Below are 14,704 nucleotides of genomic sequence, written 5' to 3'. Positions count from 1 at the left end.
ACGTGTTTGAATAATGACTGTTCATGGAAATTCAAGAGACCTTTGTTTCCTACATAGCTGTGATGATTTGCGAATTATTTGACAAATACCCTTGAAATAAGCATACGGTCAGCTGGTTATTATTACAAAATAAATGCTGATGATAGCTCCAGTGTTCCTGGAAGATCTGTCTTCTCACGTAATGACAATAATTTTGTTATTCGTTAAATTGCAATTTAGTCAGAATGACTAGCTGACTGACATTAATTCCTTACTTGCATATTAACTAGTATGTACTTGCACTTTAAAAATCAAAATGATGAATATAAGCTAAAAGTACTTCAATTGTAGCCTATTGTCATGGGAAATATTAAATCAAAACTTGTATTTAAATGATTAAAAGTCGCTATCCTCTGCTTAAATTAGATACAATTTACCATTTTTATTTATATGCTAAGCACTTCTGATCTTTAAATATTTTCACTCTGTACTTGTAAATGTGTTTAACTAAATCTTAGACATTAGTTTTTTATGTTTTTTTCTCCAGTGTTTTCTTTGTCCTAGTTTGGCACCTATAACGTAACCTGACGGTAGTTTAGGTGTGTATCCTGACGCACTAGGGGGCGTATAAAGTACACAACACAACTCTAAAGTTTCTCTGGAGTAGCTAAAAGAACAAGGGGAGATTTAAGAGTTTATCCTGCGTCCTTTACGGTCGATGACGTTCGATAGCATAGAGTGATAGTTTTGAAACTGGTAGTCGAATAAGAAAAGCGTTTCAGCGGCTGACTTCTTCTTTTTTTTAAGAAAGCAGGTAACGTTAGTATTAAAAATATTCACGCGACGCGGTACCGTAGAACAGAACTCGAGTCTCGCGTCTTGACTCTTGGATTGTAGACGCCTGTTTCCTTTCAGCTTCACCACTTAAGACCGGTGATGGAGTGGCGAGCGCAGTCTGCAGTGGGTTATGAGGCTGCTTACTCAGAAGCACAGAGATGGATTGAGGTAAGAACTGTTCTCACTTTTACACGTGCCGTGCTCTCATTTAAATAAATATAGTTCAGGAAAATGACACTTGACACTGCCAAATAATGAGGTAACTAAAACGATAAAGCACTGAATATATTCATTTACTCATGTTGAATTATACCCAGACACACCTGTTGAAATCGCCTTTAACAATGATTAGAATTGATAAAAAGCTGACTAAATTTGACATATGGTGTTGCATGCGAAATATAAGTATACAAAAGTATCTCCAAAAACCTGATGGTGAATAGGTTACTAAATCAGACATTAGTGTCTGTTTGTTTATGATTAGTTTGGAGTGGGGTTTCAATCTTCAACTGGCTGAAGATTGGCAGGAGTCACGTGACCTGTCAGTGGCTGATGGCAGCTGGCAGTCTGATTCTGGCAGGTCACGTGATCTGCTGGTGGCTGGCGGTTATCCTTGGCAAGTTTCAGCAACCATTGATTTCTAACCAAAAAACTATGTGTGTGTGTGTGTGTGTGTGTATGTATGTATGTATGTATATATATATATATATATATATGCAATATATAAAAAGGAAAACTTATATTTATTCAATTATAATAAAGCCACAAAAAGAAAAACATTCAATGAATCAGATTAAAGTAGGCCTATGAAAGATAAAACACGAAACTCATCATATAGGCCTAAAGAATTCAGCACAAATTTGTTGGAGTTTGCAACTTGGCCTATTTTATTACAGGTGTAAAACATGAGTGGTGAAAAATAATTCCTTGGAATGAGAGTGGGAACCAACCAGTAGGGATCACGGCCATTTGACCACTTTATTTGTGATAAACCTCTCTAACATGTCGATTGTGTAAATTAATGTATTCATAAGAATACATATAAATTATAAAATAATATATGTCCTTGCAGCGAGTGTGATTGGGAACGTGTTATAGCTCAACCTGGTTAGCCGGTCATGATCAACCAGGGCTATCTGACTATTTTAATTACCATAAAATTCTCTAAAACCCCAATCATGTAAAAGAAGAACATAATCATATCAAGAGATGCACAATAATAAATAAATGTAATTCACCAGAGCTAGAGAGGGAGGAATACAAAACACAAAATCTGCCAAAAAAAATCAATGGTTGCTGAAACTTTGCAAGGCTGACTTGCCAGCCACTAGCAGGTCACGTGACCCTGAATCAGACTGCCAGCTGCCACCAGCCACTGACAGGTCACGTGACTCCTGCCAGCCAGCTGAAGATTGAACCCCTACTGTTAGTTTGAGAGAATTTTCTGTTCTCATTTACTTTTACCAAACGCTGAGGGTGAATAAATGAGGGCAGAATTCACATTTTGGGGTGAACGATCACTTTAATGTATCACTGTTTACTTTTATATGAAACTTTCTTTAAAGGTCTATAAAGGTCACACTCACAAATAACATTTATAGTACCGTCGCACTTCATATCATGGTCAAAATGACAAAACGGAGATGCTCTTTGGTTTTTATTATTATATTATTCTAAAAATGTATAAATAACATAATTATCTAATATTGATTAATTAAACGAATACAACTTTTATATATATTTTTTATATTTATTAATTTGTGTCTTCCTGTCCACCACCAACAAATTTTGGGTATGTGATTAAGAGGACATGACAATGCATTTTTGTATCTTATTCCACGAACAGTGATGCATTAAAGGGATAGTTCTCCCAAAAATTGTAATTATGTCCTCAGTCAATCACCCTCTTAACGTTCCAAACTTGTACGACTTCCTTCGTTACACGAAATAAGATATTTTGAAAAATATTGGTAACCAATTTGGTGACCATTGACCTCCACTGGGCATAAAACAGTGAGACATTTCTCAAAATATGTTCCACAAAAGAAAGAAAAACATACAGGTTTGGAACGACATGAGGGTGAGTATGAATTACAACAGCATTTTCATTTTTGGCTAGAACTATCCTTTAAAGAACCTTTTAGAAAAAACTGATCTATTTTATTTTTTCATCAAGCTCACAGTGGAAAAACTAGTAGTCCTGCAACAGTTTGCACACGCTTTACTGGGTTTATTCTTCCTAACCCTCTGGAACCCACTTAGTCTGGGGAACAAATGATTAGGACTTTCCTATCCTTGTGAATTCCCTTCTCAGCGGGAGATGGCAGGGCCAAAGCACTGGCTGTAACTGAACAAATATTGTTCTTAATTCATGAGGGGTGAATCTAAATGCTTTCAGTGTGACATCAGTCTCACACAAATGCACACTGGTTCATTGTCACAGGCAGTGGACCTTGGCAGGGCAGTTTCAGCCCCAAGCCGATTGCTCCCCTGCAAAGGAAGGGGATGTGCCGCTTAGCGTCCAGTCTGAATGACTAACGGGCACACTGAGCAGTGCTGGAGTCTGAGTGTGTGAGTGTGTAGGGTGTCATGGTCAGCTGAACGATCTGGAGTTTGTCACATGTGCTCATTCTTGCACCCGGCCTGTGGGCAGAGACATTCCTGTTTTTTCTCCAGGGTAGTTCTCAGCTTGTTAAAGTCAAACCTAAAATTAGCCACCCTTCTGAAGTTGCTTGGTATGTCTAAGTGTAGAAAGTTGTCATTAGCCACTGTGACAATTATTGTAGTGAAATCATATTACATAGAAGTTTTGTTAAATATCTCATCCATTATTGTTTAGGTAAATCAGGGTCATCTAATTTGAAGTTTAAATTTGTAGTTGAACATAAGGTCTTTTATTTTTTTTATGTTTTACAGATTTGAATTGATTGTTCTTTTTAGCCTAAAATGACCCTAGAGATGTGGTGTTGAGCATTTTCTCCCAATATTCCTTCTTGCTCAGCAGACTTTACTTGGGCAAAGGGATTAAAGCACTTTGGCACAATTAACGATGTGCAACATTCCGTGTGTCCAAACAACTTGGAATGCCTCATTGCTCCTTCATGAATGAACAATCGCTGTGTGCAAAAGTGCAGCTGAATTAAAATAATGTCTTGCATTATCAAAACCTGCTATTTAAATTAGTATGTAATTGTAATCACATTATGTGAGCTTAGTTTGTAGTAATAACTCCTTTTTTTGGAGTAGATTTTTGTAGGTAGAAAAGGTGCATGTGTGGAGGTAAGGGATGTGAGACTGTTTAATTTGAATTCTTTAGAGAATCTCAAATTTGTGTGTTTTTAATGGAAATAAAGTAGAAACAATAATATTGGGAAATATTATTAAATGTAGATATTTAATATTTTAATATTTCAAAATTTAATTTATTCTTGTGATGGTAAAGCTGAATTTTCATCATCATCATCACTCACATGATATGTCACATGATCCTTCAGAAATTATTCTAATATGCTGATCAAGAAACATTTATTATTATTATTATTATCATTATTATTATTATCATCATCATCATCATCATTGTTAAAAAAACAGTTGTGCTGCTTTATATTTTTGTGGAAATTGTGATACTTTTTTGCAGGATTCTTTGATTACTGTCACTTTTGATCCATTGAATGGATTCTTCTTGCTATATAAATTCTGTTTTTCATTTTACAATTAGTATATCATTTAATAGTTCATATTTTTGTTCAGTTTTTTATTGGTTATGTAAAAAACTGGTTATGTATTGTTCAAGCTCTTAAATTGTTATCCACCTGCTACAGATATCTGTTTAAAAACAATAAGCCATTATGGACATTACAATGACAGGAACAGCAGGGGTCAGGATTTCATATGTCATTGAACACTGATGTTTACTGCACCAGTTTAATGCTGTGTGAATGTGCTTCATATATGATTAACCTCTTGTCTCTTTACACTCCATATCTGTGAGAGTTTGTAATGGTTACATAAATCTACATGAAGGGGACAGGAAGCTATTTGACATTTAATTCCAAAAACATTGATCTTTAATATTCTGACTACTTATAACTTTTTGGCTGTATTATAAGATTATCTTGTTATTTTTTTTCTCAAGCTTTAAAAGATTTAGATCAGTATGACATGGAATACAAAATTCCCTTTGAAATAATCTACCTTTAGTTTGTAACTTGTAGTGTAACTGGATCTAGTACTATAGGATCATAGTATTTGTCCATACATTATTTCTGTCCTTGTTTTGTTCAGCAGACATAGAAAGTGTCCTTTGAAGTTCTGCTTCTTAAAAGAGAACAATTGCTGTTCAAATCTCGCAGTCAATGCTGATCTCAACATATCCAGTGTCCTTTTACATGTAAGGCCCTCCACACCCTCTGAATACATGCCATGTTTTTGAGTGGCAGCCAAGTAAAAGCAGCTTAAGAATGTCCTGTTCTTCACAACAGACATCAATAAGTGGTTACCCCTTGACATCTCTAGATTTCATATCTTTTGCATACTTTGTTTTTGCAACAAGACTGTTTTGGAGATATTACAATACAGTATCTGGCCTGATTGTTTGTAGTTAATTTCTTAAATTTTGTTATACCAGTAGCATATTATAAAACACACCTAAAGTATTACTCATAATGACATTGTCTCATGAAAGCTAAACTCTGTAAAATGTTTTTACTGGCGTTTAAACTTGGAAATTGAAAACATTTGCATCGGAAAAAGGGCTTTAGTCATAGATTATGTTATATGAGGTGTGGAGCAACAGGGCTCACATTGTAACCGTGTAGTCTGAGGGAATAAACACAACATAAATGCTTCCCTGTGTGTGAGCAAAAACAATGGGCTGCCTGCCTTCTGTATCCTGCAGGAGTAGTTTGAGATCATTGGAAAGGCATGAAGCTGTGTGTAGAACTGTGACATTCCTCCAGATGCTCTCGTTCTCTGTGGTTTGGCCACTGGGCTCCAGCTCTGATTACTGAATAACCCACGATTCTCCAAAAGAGGCTGTGTTATTGTACTGGTGTGCTAGACGCTTGGACTTAAAGCTCGGAAGAACAACTTTCCTCTCCTTTCCCTGGACATCCTACCTTCCCACTCACTGGTTCTTAGTGCTTCCTGTGTTTGTCCTTGTCTCGCAGGCAGTCACTAAGAAGAAGTTTGGGAGCAGTAATTTCCGGAGTTCTCTGGAGAATGGACTTCTGTTGTGTGAGTAAGTAAAGCTATGTTTATTTATACTTCTTTATTTTATTTTTTACTATGGTTTTCTTGCTTAAACCATGAAAAGGATTCTGCTATAATTTTGTGGCTTAGGCTATCATTTTGTAATGGTTTTTAATATTTATTGCACTTTTTGTGCACCACAAACATAATGTAAACAGTCCTAAAGGACAGTTCATTCAAATAGGGAACATTCAGTCTTCATTTACTCACTCTCATGTTGTTCCAACACTGTATGATTTCCTCCGTCTATGGAACACAAAGTAAGAAAATTTTGAAGAAATTCTTTCTTTTTTTTTTTTCATACTATTAAAGTCAATGGGGTCCAAAAGTTAGGTAAAAGTAAACTGGTTTAAATGAAGTCTCCTGAATCAAAATTACTTTGAATGATCAACAGAGCAAGAATTAAGTGTTATTCAACTTCAAACCTCATTGGTGCTTGTCATAATGTTAAGCAATGACAATGAATTTAGAATTTTGGACACCACTTACCTTTGACTCATTGTGTGAAAAAAAAAAAAAAAAAAATATATATATATATATATATATATATATATATATATATATATATATATATAATATATATGTATTAGAAAATATATATAATAAAAAACACACCTCTTAAACTAAACCATACTCTAAACCTAAGCAATAGTGTCAACAAAAGCAAATGTGAGTTGGGGAAAGTTATGCGTTACAATATTGCATTGCAGTTACTTCCTAAAAAAGAAACGCCTTGCATTACTTATGGCACTTTTCCACTGCATGGTACGGTTTGGCTCGCTTTGCTTATCCACTTCGTGGTACGATTCGGCTCGGCTCGGCTCGGCTCGGTTTGATTTTCCACTGCAGTTTAGTACCGCTTCAAAGTGGGTGGGGTTATAGACTGCTCGTTAAAGTTGATGCAAAACTTTTTCATTCCTGGTCACAAGATCCAGCTCTCGCTGGATCCGCTCCTCGGCTACTAGCGAGAGGAACGTCTGCACCTCGTCTACTGACCAGTCACCACTATTCAGCCATTTCTTTTTACAAGTTTGTTTATTTATTTATTTTATTATTATAATTTTTTAAATATTGCGAGCAAATAATACTTGGGTGGCTGTTGCTGACTATTTAAATCTAGCGGGTTTGGTGTCTTGTGTTGCAAATCCAATGACGTTGGTTCTGTCTGACCAATTGCATTTTAGTATCTGTACAGTATGCTTGAACCTCAACAGAGGTAGTACCATTTAAAGTGAGCCGTACCATGCAGTGGAAAAGCGGCATTAGTTACTTTTTATGGAGTAGTAACTTAGTTACTTTTTAAAGTTACTTTAATTTTGCAATAGAATAGAAGAATAGAATGAGGCATTTATATAGCGCTTTCATATGTACTACTGTACACCCAAAGCGCTTTACAATCGTATCAGGGGATCTCTCCTCAACCACCACCAGTGTGCAGCATCCACTTGGATGATGCGACGACAGCCACAGTACAACGGCGCCACACACCAGATATAGGTGGAGAGGAGAGAGAGTGATAGAGCCAATTCAATGTAAGGGGATTATTAGGAGGCCATGATTGGTAAGGGCCAATGAGTGGAATGTGGCCAGGACACCGGGGTTACACCCCTACTCTTTACGAGAAATGCCATGGGATTTTTAATGACCACAGAAAGTCAGGACCTCGGTTTTACGTCTCATCCAAAGGACGGTGCTCTCTGACAGTATAGTGTCCCCGTCACTACACTCGGGCGTTTGGACCCACACAGACCACAGGGTGAGCGCCCCCTGCTGGCCTCACTAACACCTCTTCCAGGAGTTTTACAAAAATGACTTTTTCTCACCTGGGATGGGCTTGCCTGTTTGTTTTTTAATAATAAAGTTTTAAAAAGTTATATTTTTGACAAATGGCCAAAAGTGAAATGAATAAGCCTCAGGCTGAAGGAAATGAACTTTACAGGTGTGAATTTCCAACACTCTTACTTTAGCAATAAAAGAAAAAGAAACACAAATGTGAAGTAATTTTGGTTTAGTATGGTTGAATTGGATCATCGAAGGTCAGTAGCAAAGGCATTGGTTTATACATTTATTTGTGTAATTTAACATATATTTAAAAAATATTTATTTATTGCAGCTTTGTAAAATATTCTGAGTTTGCAATGCATTTAACTGTTTTTATTCATTTTGAGGAATAACAAATCTGCTTTTATTTCTGCAAGTGAGATGAGTAAATGCCTGCTCACATTCAGTCTAGAACTACAATACCCATCATGTTTACACACAACGCCTCTGCACTTACTCCCGATTTCTCTCAACATAGAGATTCTCAACATAGGGACATTCTCATGAGCTTGCGTTTGCGGTCTGATGCATTCGTATGCGTATGAGTGAAAGTCAATTGAACGAAAAGTGTAGTGTGACTGCCCCTCTATTTGACTAGTTACTTGAAAAAAAGTCATCTAATTACTTAACTTGCATTACTTGTAATGCATCACCGTCAAGACTGTGCTGAAGTAACCATTTAGCCTGCTTCTACAAGACTTTGAGCTCTTTTATCACTCATGTTTTACTGGACTCATACATGTGTGTTCTGCATTGCAAATGAAATTCAGTACCAGGTAAGTTACCAAGCAAGTTTACATCATAAAAGCCAAACATATGGAGCTCAAAATGGTATAGTTTACAAATCATGCAGCATAGTAAAATCGTTGAAGGTCTTAACATAGTATTGTGCAAGATCTGGCAAAAAATATTGATCAAAAATCTGCCAAAAATGTGGTTAGAGGCACATTTTTCCAGTGAGCCTATTGGAGCTATCCCTTTAACTACTTTTCTATAATGCACTGAAACAATATTTCACCTGTTGGCTGAAATGTGATGCAAGCTAACACTACCTGAACTTTTTCATTAGGAATTTGCATCTAATGCCAGCTGCATGTAATTTAACATGCATGATGCCTTGCAGCTATTTTTAAAACAAATAATTTGTACCCTGCTGTCACAGTCAGAGACTCTTCCATCCCAGGAAGCATTAGTAAGCCCAGCAGAGGAAAACAACATGGATGGCAGAGCATTTAAAAGGACATCTGGGAAGAGGTGTTCCATAGTGCCAGCTACTCTAGCCGGGTTCAGAAACCTGAGCAGAGGACAGGCACACGGGGCGAAGCAGCTCTCTGGCCTCTTGTGCTGTTTATGTAAAGGGAGCATTGGGTCGGTGGACTGGACGTGACATGCTGCAAGCTCAGGGATTTCAGCACATTTCTGAACCTGACTGGATGGTTTTGGGGCAGTGCGTGGGCCGGTCTGACACGCTGGTGTCAGTCGAATGACTCAGCAGACTAATTACCACAGTCCAGTGCAAAATGTCATCGTCCTGCTCCTGCGCTCTTATGCTGCCTGCTTACAGTCTGTATACCGAGCCATTAGCTTTGCTATTTCCACATGAGCTAACAAAAGCCTACATTACCTGAGGACACTGTCACTCTGGATTTCACATCTAAACAAAGAGTCCTGTGAAACTACTGCTGGGGCTGGCACAGCAAAAGCTTGACTTTAGCTTAAAGAGTGTGCAAATACTTCTTAGATGTGTGAATGGGTAGATGTTTTGGTGATTACAGACAGAATAAATGGCCAACACTACATATTCTTTAGATACTGTAACTATACTTTATTTTTTTATTTTTTTTATAAATAAATAAAAAACAACATTTTTGGGCCACCAATCTAATTTTAAAAAGCTTTGTGTAGCTCTAGTTCCGTATATTAGTATATAGATACTGGTGTTTAAAAAGTCATTTATTTTAACCAGGTGCACACATCTCTGACTTTGTTACCATGTTATGACCCGACTTTTTGCATGCCGCTGCTTCATTAACCAATCAGATTCTACATTTTAATTACCTTTAATTGTAAATGTTACTGTTAAATTTAGCATTCAACCAATCACATATTTACACATTATTTTGTTATTCTTTGCATGTTATTAAATACACTATGATATTGATTCTAAAGCCTGTTGCCTTTGGCTTGCTCAGTTGGGGATATTTTGGGGATATTTAATTTTATCAATCAATAAATTCCTCTTGAAACAAACTTTGTTGTATTATTTTAATTTAATACTGTGAAGCTGCTTTGATACAATCTGTATTGTGAAAAGTGCTATACAAATAAACTTGACTTGACTTGACTGTATTGACCTGTAACAAAAATGACAGCTATGTTATTCCCTTAAAGTTTTTACCCAAAATGAAAATCCTGTAATGTTTTACTCACTGACTTTTTCTTCTACCACAGAAGGAATTGCGCATCACTAAATGAGAGAAAATACACTGTATGAGACGAGTCATAAAAATGTTAATGACTGCCTCTCCCTTTAATGCACATCATTTCATGCTCATCACTCAGCCGCATGCCTTGTATTTTGCACTTCAATGTTTCTGTGTATTTCCCCAAACCAGTTTTTCACACAAAACTAGACTGACTTGGAGGCTATTGACTGATGTCTGTTTCCACAGAGAGCTGTTGGTGTTTTTTCAGGGCATTAAATGGCTTTGTAAACTGAAGCCAGATGGTCAGAAGGAAAGAAAGCCATAAACTGGCAACTGACACGCAATGTAATTGTTTGTGTTGACTTTTGTTCTGCTTTTCTTTTTCTAGACTGATCAACAAGATCAAGCCTGGCGTTATCAAGAAATTAAACAGATTATCCACACCTATTGCTGGCTTGGTAAGTTGTTGTTGTTTGTACTTTGACATGCATACAGGATTTTTGCTGTAGTATTCCATGATCCTGATAAGAACTTTAACTCTTAAAAGAAGTTTGATTGATTTACTAAATGGTTGACATGTACATGGGTATTTAGCGTGAATTGCAAAAAGTTGATTTACTTCTGCCTGTTATTTAATAGAAATCATTTGTCACCATTTTCCAAACAGGAAGCATTGCAATTTTCTATTATGAACGATCCATACACATGCATGTAGAGAAGGGGAAATTAGATTTTGAAATAATATAATATATTACTTGGACAGTACAAAAACCTATGCTCTATGTTCTTGCTATGGTCTATGCTCTTGCTTTTTAATGCAAGAGCATAGACAAGTGGCATATGGGCCTGAATTAAGCTGTTTTTATTGAAACTTTTTGGCCTAATCAATGCAAAACATGCTAATTTATTTCCTATTTCCCTTTAAAACTCTTGACCCAGGTAATCTTAGATAAGCATCTGCATGTCCAACAGCATCACAGCGGTATTTCCATAAAATGCTTCCAACCCCAAAACCTATCGAGCACAGCCTAAACTCACAATTGAGGGCTTACATGGCACAGGCTAAGCAAAGGCATGCAAAGAAAAACACATAGTTTGAAGTATATTTTAGTTTTGCTAAATACTGCTGAGCCTGTAAAGTTTGTCCATAAGAGAGCTGTTTCTGAGCTACCAGCAAAAGAACATAATGCACTTATCCAACAATGTTTATGACTGATGAAAGATTTTTTTCCACAGAATGAAAGGCTCATTCAAGCCTCTGAAATCTTCCCAGCACTATTATTGTTCCTTCTGGCTGCTTGGCTTTTGTTAGACGCAGTTTTATTCTAATACTGAGGTTTTATATTTTGTTAAATCAAGGCTCATTAGTGCAAGAGTGGAAATCTCTGGTTTTGTGGATGGTGTAGCGACTCTGGCTTTGGATCACTAAACTCTACTCAAGGTTTGGCTTTGGTTGATATTTGGATCACTTTCCCATAGTTCCATCAAATCCGGAGCCGTGGTTTACCCTTGTGTGTCCCCGGATAGCTGATCCTCCTTTTAACAATTTGAAGAGAGGAAGCCTACTCTTGTGTGGCACGCTGGTCGGCCACATTAGAAAAGTCATTCTGGCAGGGCTTTGGACTGAGGTTTAGATGACTCTGTAGAGCACAGCCCTTCATAAACCCCCCTATAATTGAGCTGGATGGATATATTTGCAATGAGTCTCACCACTGTGAAAAGAGAATTGGCAGAACTAATTATTTGAATAGGATTTTCCACAGGCCACCAGGCTTGTTTGCTCTTAAAAGTGTGCATTTAAGCAGTTATATTTTATTATTTACTTTAATTAAACCCATAATATTTAAGTGTTGTAATTGTAATTTCGTTTTGCATTATTGCCTATTCACATAATAGTTTACTGAAAACAACATGATTCATATGAGAGCTTGATCTATGCTGACACAGTTTATCACAAATTTAAATTTAGCATACCTCAGATTACATACATATCACCAGTAATGCCTGTGCACCAAACCAACAACAAGCAGTTGCAAAAAAAAGTGTTTGACGGTAAGCTTGATAGTTTTTTTCTGATGGTTGTAATCGCTGAATGAGTATTTCTGACAGGATTACTGTATGTGCACTGGCTGTAAAGTTAGAGATTCATTATGTCACTGTCCCAAAGCTATCTGTGCAAAATTATTGCTGTTGAGGAATTGTAAGTCATTTAAAATTCCAAGTAAAGGTTAAACATGTAATAGTCTGTTTGTTCCTAACCACCTGCTTCAAGACATTTAGCATTCAGGTAAACAGGTGACTAGTTGGACCTTTTCACATCTCAGATATTTTGCATAAATCTAGGTTAAAGGTTAAGGACACTGATTGAGCTGTTGGAGTGTGAGAATTTGGTTGAGGAACGGAACAAACAATAAGAGACGTCTTGATGTTGACATTCCTTTTCTGTGTTGTGTATCTCATTTGTCACCTTTAAACACTGATAAAACGTCCTTCAACTGACCCTTTGACTCCCACACACAGGGTCAGGGTGAGACCTTTGACCTTGCACCTCGGGAAAGGATTTAAACAGCAGGCGAGGAGGTGATTCAGAAGTAGAGCTCTGCTAATAAGCATGTTTGCTGTTTAAATATAGGCCAAAGCACCCTGTAATTATTTCAGAGCAAGCGGGAAAGCAGGAAAGGGTGGGCTGCACGCTCTGAACTATGATCCAGATGGTTGATCAAGTCTAATTGAAATAATGTCATAACAAGACTTCAGTACCATGATAGTCTACATTTCTCAACATACCAGATGTGTATGTGAATGAACAGACACGATCTTTAGTTTGCTTAATATTAAAAGCATTTCCTGACCCACCCACCAAGCAATTTTAACAGTTGCTTGGGGGAAATACTTTGTCGTTTCTGTCACCTGTGTTTCATGGCAACCTCGTCTCCAAAATAATCCACCGCCCTGAAGATTCCTCAAATATTCTAGTGAGAGATTTGTGTGGCGGTTTCTGGGTGTGAAAAGTGAGAGTATGCTTGAGTTTATGTTTGTGCACATGCAGGTATGTGTTTGGGTTAGTCTAGAGCGAATGAAAAGAAAGTGCGTGTGTGTGTTTGTGTGACTGCAGTACATGTGTGGGGGAGGGAGGGTACTAGTGGCTTCGACACTCTCTGTCATACTTTTGCACCGCCCCGAGGCCAAACTCCTACTCTCACAGGTACAGTCACAGGTCAATCAGTGAAATCCTGCCTTTATTCTTTGCTCTTGTGGTGTCACTTTTTATTTGCCACCTGCCCTCTTTCGTCTCCTCCCACTGCTTCAGCTCACTGGACTGAACTTTGGAAGCAATGATTTCTGGACTGTGTGTGCCAAAGATTCTCATATGAGTGCTGTCTAACTCAGAAGGTGGACACATATTCTCTGTCGACAGGACAACATCAACCTCTTCCTAAAAGCCTGTTCAAAGTTTGGACTAAAAGAGGCCCAACTTTTCCACCCAGGAGACCTGCAAGACTTTTCCACACGTGTGACTGTCAAGTAAGTTTTGGTTTTCTCAACTTACAATGTTCGGTAATAAACTTGACCTTCCGCCAATGTGAAAATAGCTGTGGTTTTGCTATAACAGAATGTGTCCAACCACTGTTTATGGCTCACTAGATGGTGATTTTGGCAGATCTTATTGTCCTCTGGTCTCATATCCACATATTTTTGTAAAACAGGCTTGTATTACTAAACCAGTCATTTAAATTCAACTGAGCCAGTATGAAACTCAATGTGAATGGCTATTTTAAAAAGATTTATGGGCACGTTGTTGACATAATAGCTTAATAACATTTATCATACAGTCATGCCTGGCTTGTATGTCTTGTTTGTGAAAATGCATTGAATATTAAATAAAAAGCATGAATTAGCTTTGCGCTCTTTGTCAGGTGAGAAATTAAAGTTAGAGAAGAGCCAATAAATAAAGAAGAGCAGAGGTGAGTTGCAATGAAACTATAATCTGATCTTAAAAAGGCAGAATCACCCTCATGAGTGAAGCATAAACTCTCACTATCACTGAAACACAAGCTGACAATTGGCCTGTGTATGTGTAAATTCGAGATGAAGAGAGATTAAATACTTTGTGTGTGTGTGCGCCGTGGGTAAATTTGCCACTTGCAGGTGTTTGTCCTGTGCATGCTGTAATCAGGCTATATTGTTGTAGTTTCAGTGTTTCGGATTAGCCCATGTCTGTGAAAAGGGTGGAAAAACATGGCATGTTGATCAACCTGTTCAGTATTTTCACAGGTGTGTCATTGGGAGGTAGTGACGTTGTGAGATCTGTCAGTCCAGCTCTGACATGTTCATCACCGCAAGCACTTTAATATTTGTGAACAAAAACACAAGAAGTCCTATGCTATTAT

General features: G+C 37.3%; 1 protein-coding gene across 13 annotated transcripts in view; it reads left to right on the top strand.

Moving 5' to 3' along the window:
- The first annotated feature begins 633 nt into the window (after positions 1-633).
- Positions 634-14,704, top strand: part of lmo7a (LIM domain 7a) — a 49,224-nt gene continuing 35,153 nt past the window's right edge. For 4 of the 13 annotated variants that reach the window (XM_082175573.1, XM_082175570.1, XM_082175571.1 and 1 more), the window contains exons 1-4: positions 639-984; positions 5,985-6,055; positions 10,702-10,771; positions 13,732-13,838. In XM_082175573.1, the coding sequence (XP_082031699.1) occupies positions 916-984; positions 5,985-6,055; positions 10,702-10,771; positions 13,732-13,838 (317 nt within the window). In that variant the 5' untranslated portion in view covers positions 639-915. Of the gene's footprint in view, positions 985-5,984; positions 6,056-10,701; positions 10,772-13,731; positions 13,839-14,704 lie in introns of all 13 variants that reach the window. The other 9 variants (XM_082175572.1, XM_082175569.1, XM_082175574.1 and 6 more) reach the window with 6 other exon arrangements.

The sequence above is a fragment of the Leuciscus leuciscus genome, assembly GCF_965113295.1.
Source record: "Leuciscus leuciscus genome assembly, chromosome: 7".
Taxonomy (NCBI): Eukaryota; Metazoa; Chordata; class Actinopteri; order Cypriniformes; family Leuciscidae; genus Leuciscus; species Leuciscus leuciscus.
The sequence above is the reverse complement of the archived record's forward strand: the minus strand, read 5'-3'. Positions and strand labels throughout refer to the sequence as shown.